Source organism: Schistocerca piceifrons, chromosome 7, assembly GCF_021461385.2.
Source record: "Schistocerca piceifrons isolate TAMUIC-IGC-003096 chromosome 7, iqSchPice1.1, whole genome shotgun sequence".
Lineage (NCBI taxonomy): Eukaryota > Metazoa > Arthropoda > Insecta > Orthoptera > Acrididae > Schistocerca > Schistocerca piceifrons.
The window spans coordinates 84,288,990-84,302,667 of record NC_060144.1 but is presented as its reverse complement, the minus strand read 5'-3'; the positions used below and the strand labels follow the sequence as shown (position 1 = coordinate 84,302,667).

The 13,678-nt window shown below is 43.1% G+C and overlaps 1 protein-coding gene across 1 annotated transcript in view; it reads right to left on the bottom strand.

Annotated features, from left to right (window-relative positions):
* LOC124805452 overlaps positions 1–13,678 on the bottom strand; it is a gene marked incomplete at its 5' end in the record, with an annotated part of 688,368 nt that overhangs the window by 550,324 nt on the left and 124,366 nt on the right. The window contains one exon of the mRNA XM_047266014.1: positions 2,621–2,783. Coding sequence (XP_047121970.1) covers positions 2,621–2,783 — 163 coding nt within the window. The remainder of the gene's footprint in view (positions 1–2,620; positions 2,784–13,678) is intronic.

Sequence of the window (13,678 nt, the reverse complement as noted above, 5' to 3'; positions counted from 1 at the left end):
TCCTAAAGAAAATTTAATGTACTGCTGAAATTACACTGTGCAGCAAAATTAATGAATCACTTTTAGAAACTTCGCAACTGTCTCCCATCCCAAACATAACTTTGAAATCTGGCTCGAAGGTTCCTACAACTTTCCTCTGTAGTGGTGCAAAAGCGTGAGCCCTGGGACGTAACCATCTGGCTCGGTGATGCTTCAAACACCAAGGTATCGACACATAAGAAACAAGTTCATGTAAGCTGTAAGGTGGATTAATGATGTCTCATTGGCACTGAACCTTACCACAAATCTGCCGCCAATGTGGACATGTCCCACGACGGGAAAGTCGTCAAACCTACTCTTACCAACGTTTCATAGACTCTTTTAGCGCCTCTGCGATGGAGGTCAGAAACGCAACACCGAGCGTTGATATCCGGCGGCTTTCTTATGGGTGGCCGAGAATGACAAATTAGACACACCACCAGTTAGAACCGACACGAAAAAGCCTCATGGGATGACATAAAGAGCGTCAATGAAACCGCCTCTTCCCTTGGGGCGTTAATTCCCAAATATTTCGCGGTCGAACACGACAGTTCGCAGTGCAATGAGCAGCAGGAAGACGTACTGTACGACTTAGACTCTGCTGACACCCCATGGGCCTCGTTGTTTCAGCACTACTTCCAAGGACATTGTGCGGCTTCAACCACATTATACGTGGTCTGGTCCCTTTGGTGTGTACTGTGACCGTAATTTTTGCTCTGGCATGTAGAGTGGAACCACTGGGGGCCGTTCAGGACCATTCGACGAAATCTAAACGCGGTTCGAAGCAGCAACGCGCATTTCTGCTTTTCCCCCACTCGTCTGTTTCGCGTCCTCCTGTTGTGCGAACGCAGTTGCTTTGGGGGGGGGGGGGGGGTGTAAAAATGAGAACATGTGCATGAATAGGAGTGGTTTCATTGACGCTCTTTATGTCACACCCTGAGGCCTTGTTGTTGTTGTTGTTGTGGTCTTCAGTCCTGATACTGGTTTGGTGCAGCTCTCCATGCTACTCTAACCTGTGCAAGCTTCTTCATCTCCCAGTACTTACTGCAACCTACATCCTTCTGAGTCTGCTTAGTGTATTCATCTCTTGGTCTCCCTCTACCATTTTTACCCTCCACGCTGCCCTCCAATGCTAAATTTGTAATCCCTTGATGCCTCAGAACATGTCCTACCAACCGGTCCCTTCTTCTTGTCAAGTTGTGCCACAAACTCCTCTTCTCCCCAATTCTATTCAATATATTCCTCATTAGTTATGTGATCTACCAATCTAATCTTCAGCATTCTTCTATAGCACCACATTTCGAAAGCTTCTATTCTCTTCTTGTCCAAACTATTTATCGTCCATGTTTCACTTCCATAGATGGCTACACTTCATACAAACACTTTGAGAAACGACTTCCTGGCACTTAAATCTATACTCGATGTTAACAAATTTTTCTTCTTCAGAAACGCTTTCCTTGCCATTGCCAGTCTACATTTTATATCCTCTCTACTTCGACCATCATCAGCTATTTTGCTCCTCAAATAGCAAAACTCCTCTACTACTTTAAGTGTATCATTTCCTAATCTAATTCCTTGAGGTCTTTTCGTGTCTATTCCGAGTAGCGGTGTGACTGAAAAGTGTTATCGGGAAGAAAACTGCGTGATTTCAACGCTGGGTGTTGGGGTTCTGACCTCCATCGCAGAGCCGTCCAGAAAATAGGTAAATGTGGGGAAGAAGGGGTGTGGCGAACTTCCCATCACGGTGGCGTTGGGAAGAATTGTGGTGAAATTTGATGTCTGTGTGACATCATTAACCCACCTTACAGCTCATACGAGCTTTTGAGAGTTGCCCCTTTCTTGCAAGTGTCGGCACCTTCGTGATCGAAGCACTGTCGAGCCAGAGAAAGACGTCGCAAGGCGCCACACTTTTATATCATTACAAAGGAAGGTTGTATGCACCTTTGGGCCAAATCTGAAACTGTGTCGGAATGAGAAACATTACGGGATTTCGAAAAAGTGATCCTTTAATTTCGTTGAACGGTATAAGTTCTGGACTACAGAATGGAAAAATAAAACTGCCCAGGAAAATACTTCATGAGCCTAAAGACGGGCAACCCAGCTTACATTGTTTTCCATGGGTATGGATGATGTAAGTTGAATTACCTACCTCAAGGTGCACGAAAAGTTTCCAGGCTAGTTTTATTTCGCCTATCCAGTTTTTGAAAGGAATAGACAGCATAACAATACAAAAATGGGAAGAGCTTACCTCTTCCGGCTTATGCGGAGACTGCTGGTGGGGATGGTGCTGGTGGTGGTGCGGCGTGTGCTGCTGGTGCTGGTGGTGGTGATGGTGATGGTGGTGGTGGTGCAGGCTGGCAGGCTCCGGGGAGACGCGGCGTGGTTTGGGCGGGGCGTTGGCGTACAGTGGAGGCGGCGGCACTGTCAGGACGGCCGCCTGCGGACCGGCCGCCGCCGAGGGAGCGGGCGCGGCGGCGGATGCGGAGGCGGCTGCGGCGGCAGCGGCTGCGGCGGCGGCGGCCGCGGCGTTGGCAGCGGTGAGCGCCGGCAGCGGAGACGGGATGCGTGACGTCACGGGGGCGGCGGGGGACTTGGAGCGGGCGGCGGCGGCCGCGGCGGAGGGCGACTTGGAGCGCACACCTGCCCCCGGCGCCGCCCCCACGCGGTAGCCGTGGAAGCCGCTGTCACTGTCGTCGGCGCTGGCGCTGGCGTTCACCTGCGACGAGGCCGACGAGACGCTGGGCCTGCGGGACAGACGGAAGTTCCTGCAGACAGCGCGCCACACTCACACGTCACACGCCGCTGGTGACGCTGCTGCAGATTATTTGTTAAGAGTAGCGACACATCAGCGCCCTTTATCACGCTAGACGCTGTGAAATAGCTGAACGTCTAGAACGGTCACCAAGTTTCCACCGCGGGTTGCCTATCTACGAGGAGCGTTTGAAAAGTCCGTGCAAAAATAAAAACTACTTACGTGTTTGGGGTAAACCGTTTTTAGTTTTCGACATAGTCTCCTTTTAGACTTATACACTTCGTCCAACACTGTTCTAATTTGATGATCCCTTCCGAATAAGTCTGCAAAATAGCTATTAGTTGCTGCATTCACCTCCTCGTTCGAATAAAATCTTTGTCCTGTCAGCCATTTCTTCAAATTGGGGAACAAGTGGTAGTCCGAGGGAGCCAAGACTGGAGAATAGGGAGGATGTGAAAAAATTGGAATCCAATTTCCACTAATTTTGGACCACAACTGCTGAGGTTTGTGCTGGTGCATTGTCGTGATGGGAAAGGACCTTTTTTTTGCGGTCTAATCGCTGGCGTTTTTCTTGCAGCTCGTTTTTCAAACGGTCCAATAACGATGAATAATATTCACATGTAATACTTTTACTCTTTTCCAGATAGTCGATGAGGCTTCTCCCTTACGAATCTCAAAAGACAGTCGCCATAACCTTTCTGGCCGAAGGAATGGTCTTCGCCGTTTCTGGTGCAGTTTCTGCCTTGGTAACCCATTGTTTAGATTGTTACTTGGTCTCAGGAGTAAATGTATCCGTTTTTCATCAACAGTGACGAAACGATGCTTGAAGTCCTGCGGATTCTTCCTGAACAGCTGCAAGCCATGCCTGCAACACTTCACACTATTGCGTTTTTGGTCAAGCGTGAGCAATTGCGGAACCCATCTTGCGGATAGCTTTCTCATTTCCAAATGCTTATGCAAAATATTATGTACCCATTCATTCTAGATGCCCACAGGACTAGCAATCTCACGCACCTTAAGTCTTCTGTCATCCATCACCATATCATTGATTTTATCAATGATTTCTGGAGACGTAACCTCCACAGGGCGTCCAGAATGTTCAGCATCACTTGTGTCCATATGGCCACTCCAAAAGTTTTGAAACCACTTATTAACTGTTCCAATCGAAGGTGCAGAGTCACCGTAATGTTGATCAAGCTTCTGTTTAGTCTCCTGAGGCGTTTTGCATTTCATAAAGTAATGTTTATCACTACACGAAATTCTTTTTAGTATATTTCTTGGCAATCACTCGACTTACTTGATTCACACGAATTCCAAACACAAAGAAATAGACAAATATGGCTGAAACTTGGTGTGTCTTCTTTCCAAAGATACTACTATCTAAACATGACCTCGATACGCGCTGGTGGTGCCATCTCTCGGACTTTGCACGGACTTTTCAAACGCCCCTTGTAATGACTTCCAGGGCCAACAAAATTTTGACTTTCAATATTTCGTACAATTATCGACCGACTTTAAAATTTAAATGCTGTCGTTATCTACTCATCGGCAGCTCTATTCTTACGTTAAAGGTTTAACACTATACGTCCAGCACTGAAGTTAGACACTGTGTACATGTCTCAAAGCAATGAAACTCACGGCGCCCGGATTACCCACATTTTACTCACCCAAAATCTGAGAATTAGATCACTTAGCGACTTCCAACAAACTTTACACGTAACTGCAAATGTAACGCTTTGTACATTTTCGCTGTATATGCTGTAAAACTTCAGCATCAAGCATGATCTTTCAGTTTTTCTGTACTACTAACTCTGTTCGCAACATATTTTGCAGGTAGTATCGACATACATCACTGAATGTACCTGCAAGATTACATCACTACACGATAAATGTGTCACGAGATATGACCTCACAAACATTGAGACGCGCGAAAATATAGCTTTTCTTTAAACGGAGTTCAAATAACGCAGACTATACCCATGCAATGTGTGGTAATGGGAGCACATAAAGACTTACAACAACCTTTACACATAATTTCAAAGCGTCTGAGTCTGAATCTTTAAAGAATCAGTAATTGGGAGGATTGCCGGTCTAATTCTATTCAGCAATCTGCGATTTTCATGAAAACGAGATCGATTGCGAGCAGTCGATCTATCCCAAACATCTCAATTACGGAGAATGTATAAGGTCTACAAAGAGTGAATTTACCCACTCTACATATGCAGATTATCTACGAAAAGAAAACCACCGCCACATTGTGGTGAAAACTGACATTGCAGTCTTGTCATAACAAAAAAGGAGGGAATGCTCACTTTGCGGGAAGAATATTTCATACAGAACGATATAAATAAAAGAATGAAAATATGCTGTATGAAAAAAAAAGCAACGGCAGAAAGACAACATTCTCGCTAATTCATAAATTACGATAAGAGAAACAAACACACACACACACATGCTCCCTCCATCCTCATGCCGCCAACCCACTCTAAAGCTCCAATAATCCCCCAGACTGCGCTACAGCCCGTCAGCAATACCACGTGCAATGTGCAACAGGTTATCTCCAATTAAGTATTGAAATGTGACCTACAAACTGCAAACCTGAACTGCATGCATCTAGTTCATACAGAAGAATCATGGAACATGGAAGAGACATAAGAATGAATAAAAATGAAAAAAAAGGTGCATGGATTTGTAAATAGATAATTCAAACGAGCTGCCAAGAATCATTAGAAATGGTAATGGAACTGTACAGTACATTATTTTTTCGTCTTTAGTTAGAGAATCTGAGGCCACATTACATTTCATAACATAATCCAATGGGGTCGAAATTGCAAATTATGTTTTCTATAATTTTGACGTGAATGTGTATTGATGAAGCACAAAGCTGATACAAGATTAACTACTTCATGAGATACAGAATTATTTTTGTATTTATAATGTAATGCACAGTTTTATTCATTTGTGAAGTAGAGCATGTTTAGATTTAGTATTATAATCAACAGAACACTGTATTTCTTTTTGTTTTCATAAATATTAATCAAACTGTAATTATTTGGTTAATAATATCGAACATATCGATCAGGTAAACATATCTTCGTACAGACACGTATATATCCCTGTTCTTGTTCGCTCGGAATGTGTGTAACGTTTTGGCAGGAGGCAACTGTCATGTAGTTTTTAGAAAAGTAGTTCCTGTTGTGAGATTAACAGATAGAAGTTAGCATTCTTCTCAATTCATACTTTTAATAGCTGAAGACTTATGATCTACAATACTCACGCAATAACTGTGTAAGAGTTGGATAAATTAACAATACTTTTATTATGGTAAAGGGAGTGGAGGGGTTAAAAATCTCTTATTAAAATGTGTAATTAAATAATTTTCTGATGACAGAACGAAGGCTTTCATGACCGGATGACATTGCAAGGCAGGAAGACGCAACGGAGGAGCATCGCGTCTGAAGATGTCCAGCACAGTTCTGGACGAAACGTTACGAAAGAAGAGCTTTGTGGACCGCTATCTTATACCCCGAAAGGTTTACCAGCAATAACTAATTTTCTTTGTGTTATAGATCGCTGCTGACGTCTAGCGTGAACAGGTCAATCATGGATGTTAAGACACAAATAACATTAAATATCCAGTAGCAAAATACGGAAGTTTTTCCTATCTATATGATGAAGTAGAATTAAATTAGCTACTGTTGATAACAGGTTCTTAAACTACAACAGTTTAACATGGACTTGAAGTAAGTAGCGGTGCCTGTAAGGTACTTTATTTCCGCGAGTAGATTGCCAAAAAGTTTTGTGGTACTGCATTTCGGTTGTTCCTTGTTCAGTCTGAACGGCTCCAGAACAGCTGAGGACCGGGTACATCTTAATCATAATCCATTTCACGTAAGCAAACCTATTCATTGATGAGGTCTCGTGAAAATTATGCGTACGTCTTTCAACAAAACTGTTAAGCAGGCACGTATGACTATAGTGTGGGAAGGTGGGTTAGGCAGACAGTTGTATGTAGCTGTACAAAGAGATAGAACTGATTCGTATTCAGAGTAATAAATACGGTCCTAAATTTATAGGTCCCTCTTCTTGGAAACAGCTTCATTCTATTAATTTCGTTCTATTAATTCCTATTTCTATTATTTGTATTAATTTCGTTCTATGAAAGTTTTGTGGTACTGCATTTCAGTTGTTCCTTGTTCAGTCTGAACGGCTCCACAACAGCTGAGGACATCTTAATCATAATGCATTCCACGCAAGCAAACCTATTCATTGATATGGTCTCGTGTAAATTATGCGTACGTCTTTCAACAAAACTGTTAAGCCTATAGTGTGGGAAGGTGGGTTAGGCAGACGGTGCTATTTAGCTGTACAAAGAGATAGAACTGATTCGTATTCAGAGTAATAAATACGGTCCTAAATTTATAGGTCCCTCTTTTTGGAAACAGTTTCATTCTATTAATTTCGTCCTATTAATTCCTATTTCTATTATTTGTATTAATTTCGTTCTATGATTTTTCTATTCCGTTCTTTTAATTTTCGACAGTGGTCATATGCGTGTAAGCTGCGTTTGCGTGAATGTGTGTGTGTATGTTGTCTAGTGCAAAAGAAGGCCTTTTCACCTAAATGTTAGTTGTTTAGGAGTCTTTTTGTTATGTCTATCTGCGACTAGCAATCTATCCTTTTCATAATGTTGTAATTTTGAAAGACTTCATGTACCTGGGAGGACATTCTGATTTCCTCTAAAATCACTTAGGAATTGGCTCTGCCTGCAGATCATGTAGATCTCTAACAATTAAAGAGGGGGTCGGGGTACGTAAACCATATCTGGCCACCCCTCCCCTCTAGACTTTGAACTGGTGGACGAGTGGCCCCTCCTAGCCCCCCCCCCCCCCCCCCCCGCCTTCCCCGTTTCCTCGTCCACTGTCTCCACTCCCCACCACCACTCCCCGTTGATACTCTGTTGCGGAAAGACGTCCTCAACTGTTTAAATTAAACGGATTAAAATATCGCCGTCATACTAAAAATGGAGGCAGTTCCGTAACAATAAAGGTAACGTAGCGACCTGGAACGTGGCGTTGGCAGACAGAGAAGTGTAAGCAACGGCCGCTGTCCCACCTCCTTCTTCTCACCGGTCGCCACCAGCTCTACCGACTGCTCTGGAGGGAGGAAGACAGGAAATGGTCGCCGGCCTCGTGCAAGTGTGTGTTTTCAAAAATCTGATGTATCCACATCAGCATCACAAGAATGCTTCAATTTTAGGTGGTGTACGCTTGTCTTACTTCGGTCTGATAGTGAGCTCACCCATCTAGTAACAGGTCAACCTGCAGTTTAACGAGGAATCAATGTGGAAGTTACGTCAAGCACCATTTCTGATGAAACTGTCCTGATGCATTAGTTAATGAAATATGGATAATGTGGTACATTTTGCGAATCCTTGTAACAATGATGGAAACAGTCACGTAATTTAGTAATTGGACATGACTGTCTTAAGGAGTGCGACTAAATGTGAGTTTTTTTTTCAAATTTATTTGACTTCAGTACAGTAGTCACGCTATAGTCATAGTAAATTACGGAAAATTTCCATGGCTAGTTTCGGTGAAGCTCAGACACCATTATCAAATATAACTAGTACGAAATAAGTCTGCTGTTAATTAGTAGAGCCTGAAATACAAGTAACATACCTCGTGTATACGTGTCGTGTATATTTGTCGTCTAAGCAAACAGTTGTTTCTCGGACACAGTGCTACCAAGTGCTGTGCTCAAGATTGAAAGCTAAGTATTTTCACCTTTAAGACGTTGAGATGTGGAGATTTTTGTCTCAGAGTTGATAATTTGTTTGGAGGCTATATATATAGATAATAATATACAGTATTCATGCATAGATGTTGTTATTTCGTTAACGTCATCAAGGTGCGTTCTGATGCTTTCTTCACTTACTAGTTGCACCTCATGCTTGAGCAATGTATGTTTCAGAATAACTAAGATTAATAAGACAAGATTTTCACTTGTCAAGTTCGTTATGCAGGTAGTTAGTCAACGCCAACCCTAATCCAACATATAAGACGTTAAGATTTTAATATTCTGTATAGATAAGGGCTTCACAGCAATCAAATGCAGTGATATAGATTCTTTGCCGTTACTGCATAACGATGTTTAATTTTACATGATAATTTCACAATATCGTTCCCTATGACAAAGGTATTGTGGTTAAATGTTACTTATGTTTCAGGTCCACCTAATTAATAGCAGACTTATTTCATACTTCTGATGGTGCACAAAACCTGTCTGCTCTGCGAAGACTCCGTTCCCTGTCACCACGCTCTCTTCACACGCCAGTTTCTCACCAGAAAAAAGATTATTGTACTTCTGGCCCCACACTTATCGCGATATTTGCCTCCTGCGGACTTTATCACCTTCCAGTAACTGAAGATACAGCTCAGAGGTCGCCATATTGCAACCATTACGGAGATCCAGCGTGAATAGCAGAAGGAGCGTGACAGACTTCGAAAACAAGACTTCGAGGACACCTTTCAGCAGTGGGAGCAACTCGGAGAGCACTTGTTTAAGAGCGGTGACTATACTGATGGTGACAGTGTGTAAATGTAGCGCCATTGTGCCCCAGAGATCAGCTGCCGACGGCACCGCGCACAATTTATTTGTTGTGCAGGTTGCAGTGATCTCAGCCCCTAGAATGCAGACCACATGGAACTTTGCAACCCCGGAACTCCTCGGCCAGTTGAAGGCGTCGAAGCACTTCGACCAGGTCACCATGTGGTGTACGTGGCGATAGTATAGGTCCTAAGCAAAACCACCTCTTCACAAATCTGCGATGTCATCTGGCAAAAATTGCCCCGCACTTATGTGTCCATGAGGCGGCTATTTAGGCCATTGCACGAGCTCTGGAGAGCAGTTCCGTCACAGCCAGCAACCTGAAAGTCTCCATCATGCTGAGTCAAGGACTGGGCCATCGACACCTCCTCAGCTGGGACTCTAAGTACTCATTGACACTTTGTATAATTGTACTGTTGTTCTTGTACCCAATAAGACAGTGTCAGACTGGAAGTTTCTATCCTTTTTAGACTTGGATATTTCATTACTGTTGGCTGTCAATATTTTTTCTGTGAAGTATGCTGTAAGAATTGTTAAGTGTTTATCTGTCATGACTGCAGCTTTGATTGGGGCTTTGGATTTAAAACTGAAGTGAGAACTTACATTTCCGTTTTAACCTAAAGGTATTACGATTTCAAGACTCTGCTCGTTAAGAGAACACGTGACTATAGAAATTTAATTCACTGTTTTTAACGTAAAGCTCTTCTGACTTTAAGATTGTGTTCACTGAAGTGTGGGTAACTCTTTCAATTACCACGGAACTTATTTATTTAGTTTGTGGTTCTGGAAGTGTAAACGGCTCCGTTATTTACGAACCATAATTTATTTTACAAGAAATGTATTCGACAGTTGCGGGTAGGAACAATCATCTTATCGTATCATTCATTTTGTTTCATTTACTGAAGGGCTAGAATCCATTTCGTTTCACAGATTGAAAAACCATTCTTTCTTTTGTGTCATTGTGGAGAATAGTTTTGTATAAACTGTATTTAATAAACATTTATTTGTTCCCTGTACCGGGGCTGTTTGCTGGTGGTTGCCAATTATTCAGGATAATTTGTTGTGATATGTGAAAGTCAATTAAATTTGTAAGTGAGCAAGAGCAAGAAGTGTAAAATGCGAGATGACTCTTGTCTCAGTATCGACACGCAGTCCAGACTGTAAACGGATACGGAACATTTTGCAGATTGCACTAAGTTCAGTCCTTTAAGCGATGAAAACAGAGGAAAACATTCGGAAACGAGCGGAGTGGGTACAAGGCTCCTCGTTTCCCCGGCGTGCGGAGCCGAACGGCCATTGTAGCGAGTTTTTAGCCGAGAGGCAAATTCCAGCGGTATTGCGTTCCCCGGCGGAGCGCGCGCGCCGGTTTCTGGAAACAAGGCGAGCAGGCAGGTGCGTGTGACAGCTCACACTCGGGGCCTACTTTCGCCCGCGAGTTACGAGTTGCACTCAGCGGCACAGTCCAACGTTCCGGCGCGGCTGTGGGGGTGGCAGGGTGGGAGGGAGCAAGTGTACGAGTGTGTGTGTGGGGGGGGGGGGGGGGGGGGAGGCGCACGGCGAGGCGTGGAGGAGCGCGCTTAGCCGCTCGCCGAGTGACGACGTGACGGGAACTCGATACACGCGCCGGCGGCCGGATAAAAAGGTCACACCCCGCCTGAGTCTCTACGATCCGCGCACGGCGTTCACTCCACACGGAGGCCCACACCACAATCTAGAGTACCCAGACACGTACAGTGTGCTGTCGTTAAGTGATCAGTAACCCGTAGAAGATTTCTTACCGCTAATGGTAATAGTAGAACATAAGAGGACATGTTCATTTACTTAATTTTTTATTTATTTATTTAACCTGACAAAATCAGGGCCATCAGGACCCCTCTTACATCCAACTAGGCATTCTTCGTATTTTGCATCACATAAGAATACAAACGTCTCAAGAATGAGATGGACAGGACGTGGAAAATGGCTAAGCAGGGATGGCTAGAGGGCAAATGTAAGGATGTGGAGGCTTATCTCATTAGGGGTAAGATAGATACTGCCTGCAGGAAAATTAAAGAGACCTTTAGAGAAAAGAGAACCACGTGCATGAATATCAAGAGCTCAGATGGAAACCCAGTTCTAAGCAAAGAAGGGAAAGCAGAAAGGTGGAAGTATATAGACGGTTTATACAAGGGCGATGCACTTGAGGACAGTATTATGGAAATGAAAGAGGATGTAGATGAAGATGAAATGGGAGGTATGATACTGCGTGAAGAGTTCGACAGAGCACTGAAAGACCTAAGTCGAAACAAGGCCCCGGCACTAGACAACATTCCATTAGAACTACTGATAGCCCTGGGAGGGCCAGTCCTGACAAAACTCTACCATCTGGTGAGCAAGATGTATGAGACAGGCGAAACACCCTCAGACTTCAAGAAGAATATAATAATTCCAATTCCAAAGAAAGCAGGTGTTGATAGGTGTGAAAATTACCGAACTATCAGTTTAATAAGTCACAGCTGCAAAATACTAACGCGAATTCTTTACAGACGAATGGAAAAACTAGTAGAAGCCGACCTTGGGGAAGAGCACTTTGGATTCCGTAGAAATATTGGAACACGTGAGGCAATACTGACCCTACGACTTATCTTAGAAGATAGATTAAGAAAAGGCAAACCTACGTTTCTAGCATTTGTAGACTTAGAGAAAGCTTTTGACAAAGTTGACTGAAATACTCTCTTTCAAATTCTGAAGGTAAATCGTAGAGGGAGACGAAGTGATGAATCAATTAAGCAGATTCACATGTTACTTGGAGGTGAAGAGGCTTGTACAAGAGACAGTAGCATGGAAAGCTGCATCAAACAAGTCTTTGGACTGAAGACCACGACAGCAACAAGTAGGGTAAAAAACAGGGAGCGAAAGGCTGTTTACAATTTGTACAGAAACGAGATGGCAGTTATAAGAGTCGAGGGACATCAAACGGAAGCAGTGGTTGAGAAGGGAGTGAGACATGGTTGTAGCTTATTCCTGATGTTATTCACTCTGTATATTGAGCAAGCAGTAAAGGAAACAAAAGAAAAATTCAGAGTAGGTATTAAAATCCACGGAGAAGAAATAAAAACTTTGAGGTTCGCCGATGACATTGTAATTCCATCAGAGACAGCAAAGGACTTGGAAGAGCGGTTGAATGGAATCGACATTGTCTTGAAAGAAGGATATAAGATGAACATCAACAAAAGCAAAACGAGGATAATAGAAAGTAGTCGAATTAAGTCGGGTGATACTGAGGGAATTAGATTAGGAAATGAGACACTTGAAGTAGTAAAGAAGTTTTGCTATTTGGGGAGCAAAATAACTGATGATGGTAGAAGTAGAGTGGATATAAATTGTAGACTGGCAATGGCAAGGAAAGCGTTTCTGAAGAAGAGAAATTTGTTAACATCGAGTATACATTTAAGTGTCAGGAAGTCGTTTCTGATAGTATTTATATGGAATGTAGCCATGTATGGAAGTGAATCGTGGACAATAAATAGTTTAGACAAGAAAAGAATAGAAGCTTTCGAAATGTGGTGCTACAGAAGAATGCTGAAGGTAAGGTGTGTAGATAACGTAACTAATGAGGATGTATTGAATAGAATTGGGGAGAAGTTAGAGGCACAACTTGACTAGCAGAAGGGATCGGTTGGTAGGACATTTTCTGAGGCATCAAGGGATCACAAACTTAGCATTGGAGGGCAGCGTGGAGGGTAAAAATCGTAGAGGGAGACCAAGAGATGAATACAATAAGCAGATTCAGAAGGATGTAGGTTGCTGTAGGTACTGGGAGATCAAGCTTGCACAGGATAGAGTAGCATGGAGAGCTGCATCAAACCAGTCTCAGGACTGAAGACCACAACAACAACAGGATTCTTCCTAAGTACCTCCGCGAATTCAGAAGATGGCTGTGCGAAAACTTCAGGGCACGCAGAAGATAAATATACACTGATGAAAAAAATCGCAAATTGTTATTGTAAAGTAATATACATTTGTCTAGGTAACGTATTTAAGTGGTTAATATTGCAAGATCATAGATTAATGTAAGCGTGAGATAGACTATTGCAGTTGGGAAATGCTAGTACATTAATAACCTGTGCAACCAGAAAGTTGAGTGCAAGCACGCAAAAGTGTACACATTGTGTTACACAAGTGCCGGATGTCAGTTTGTGGGATGGAATTCAATGCCTGTCTCGCTTGGACGCTTAATGCACGGACGGTAACTGATGTTTGTGGATGACGCAAGAGTTGTCGAGCGATGATGTCACATATGTGCTCGACTGGAGACAG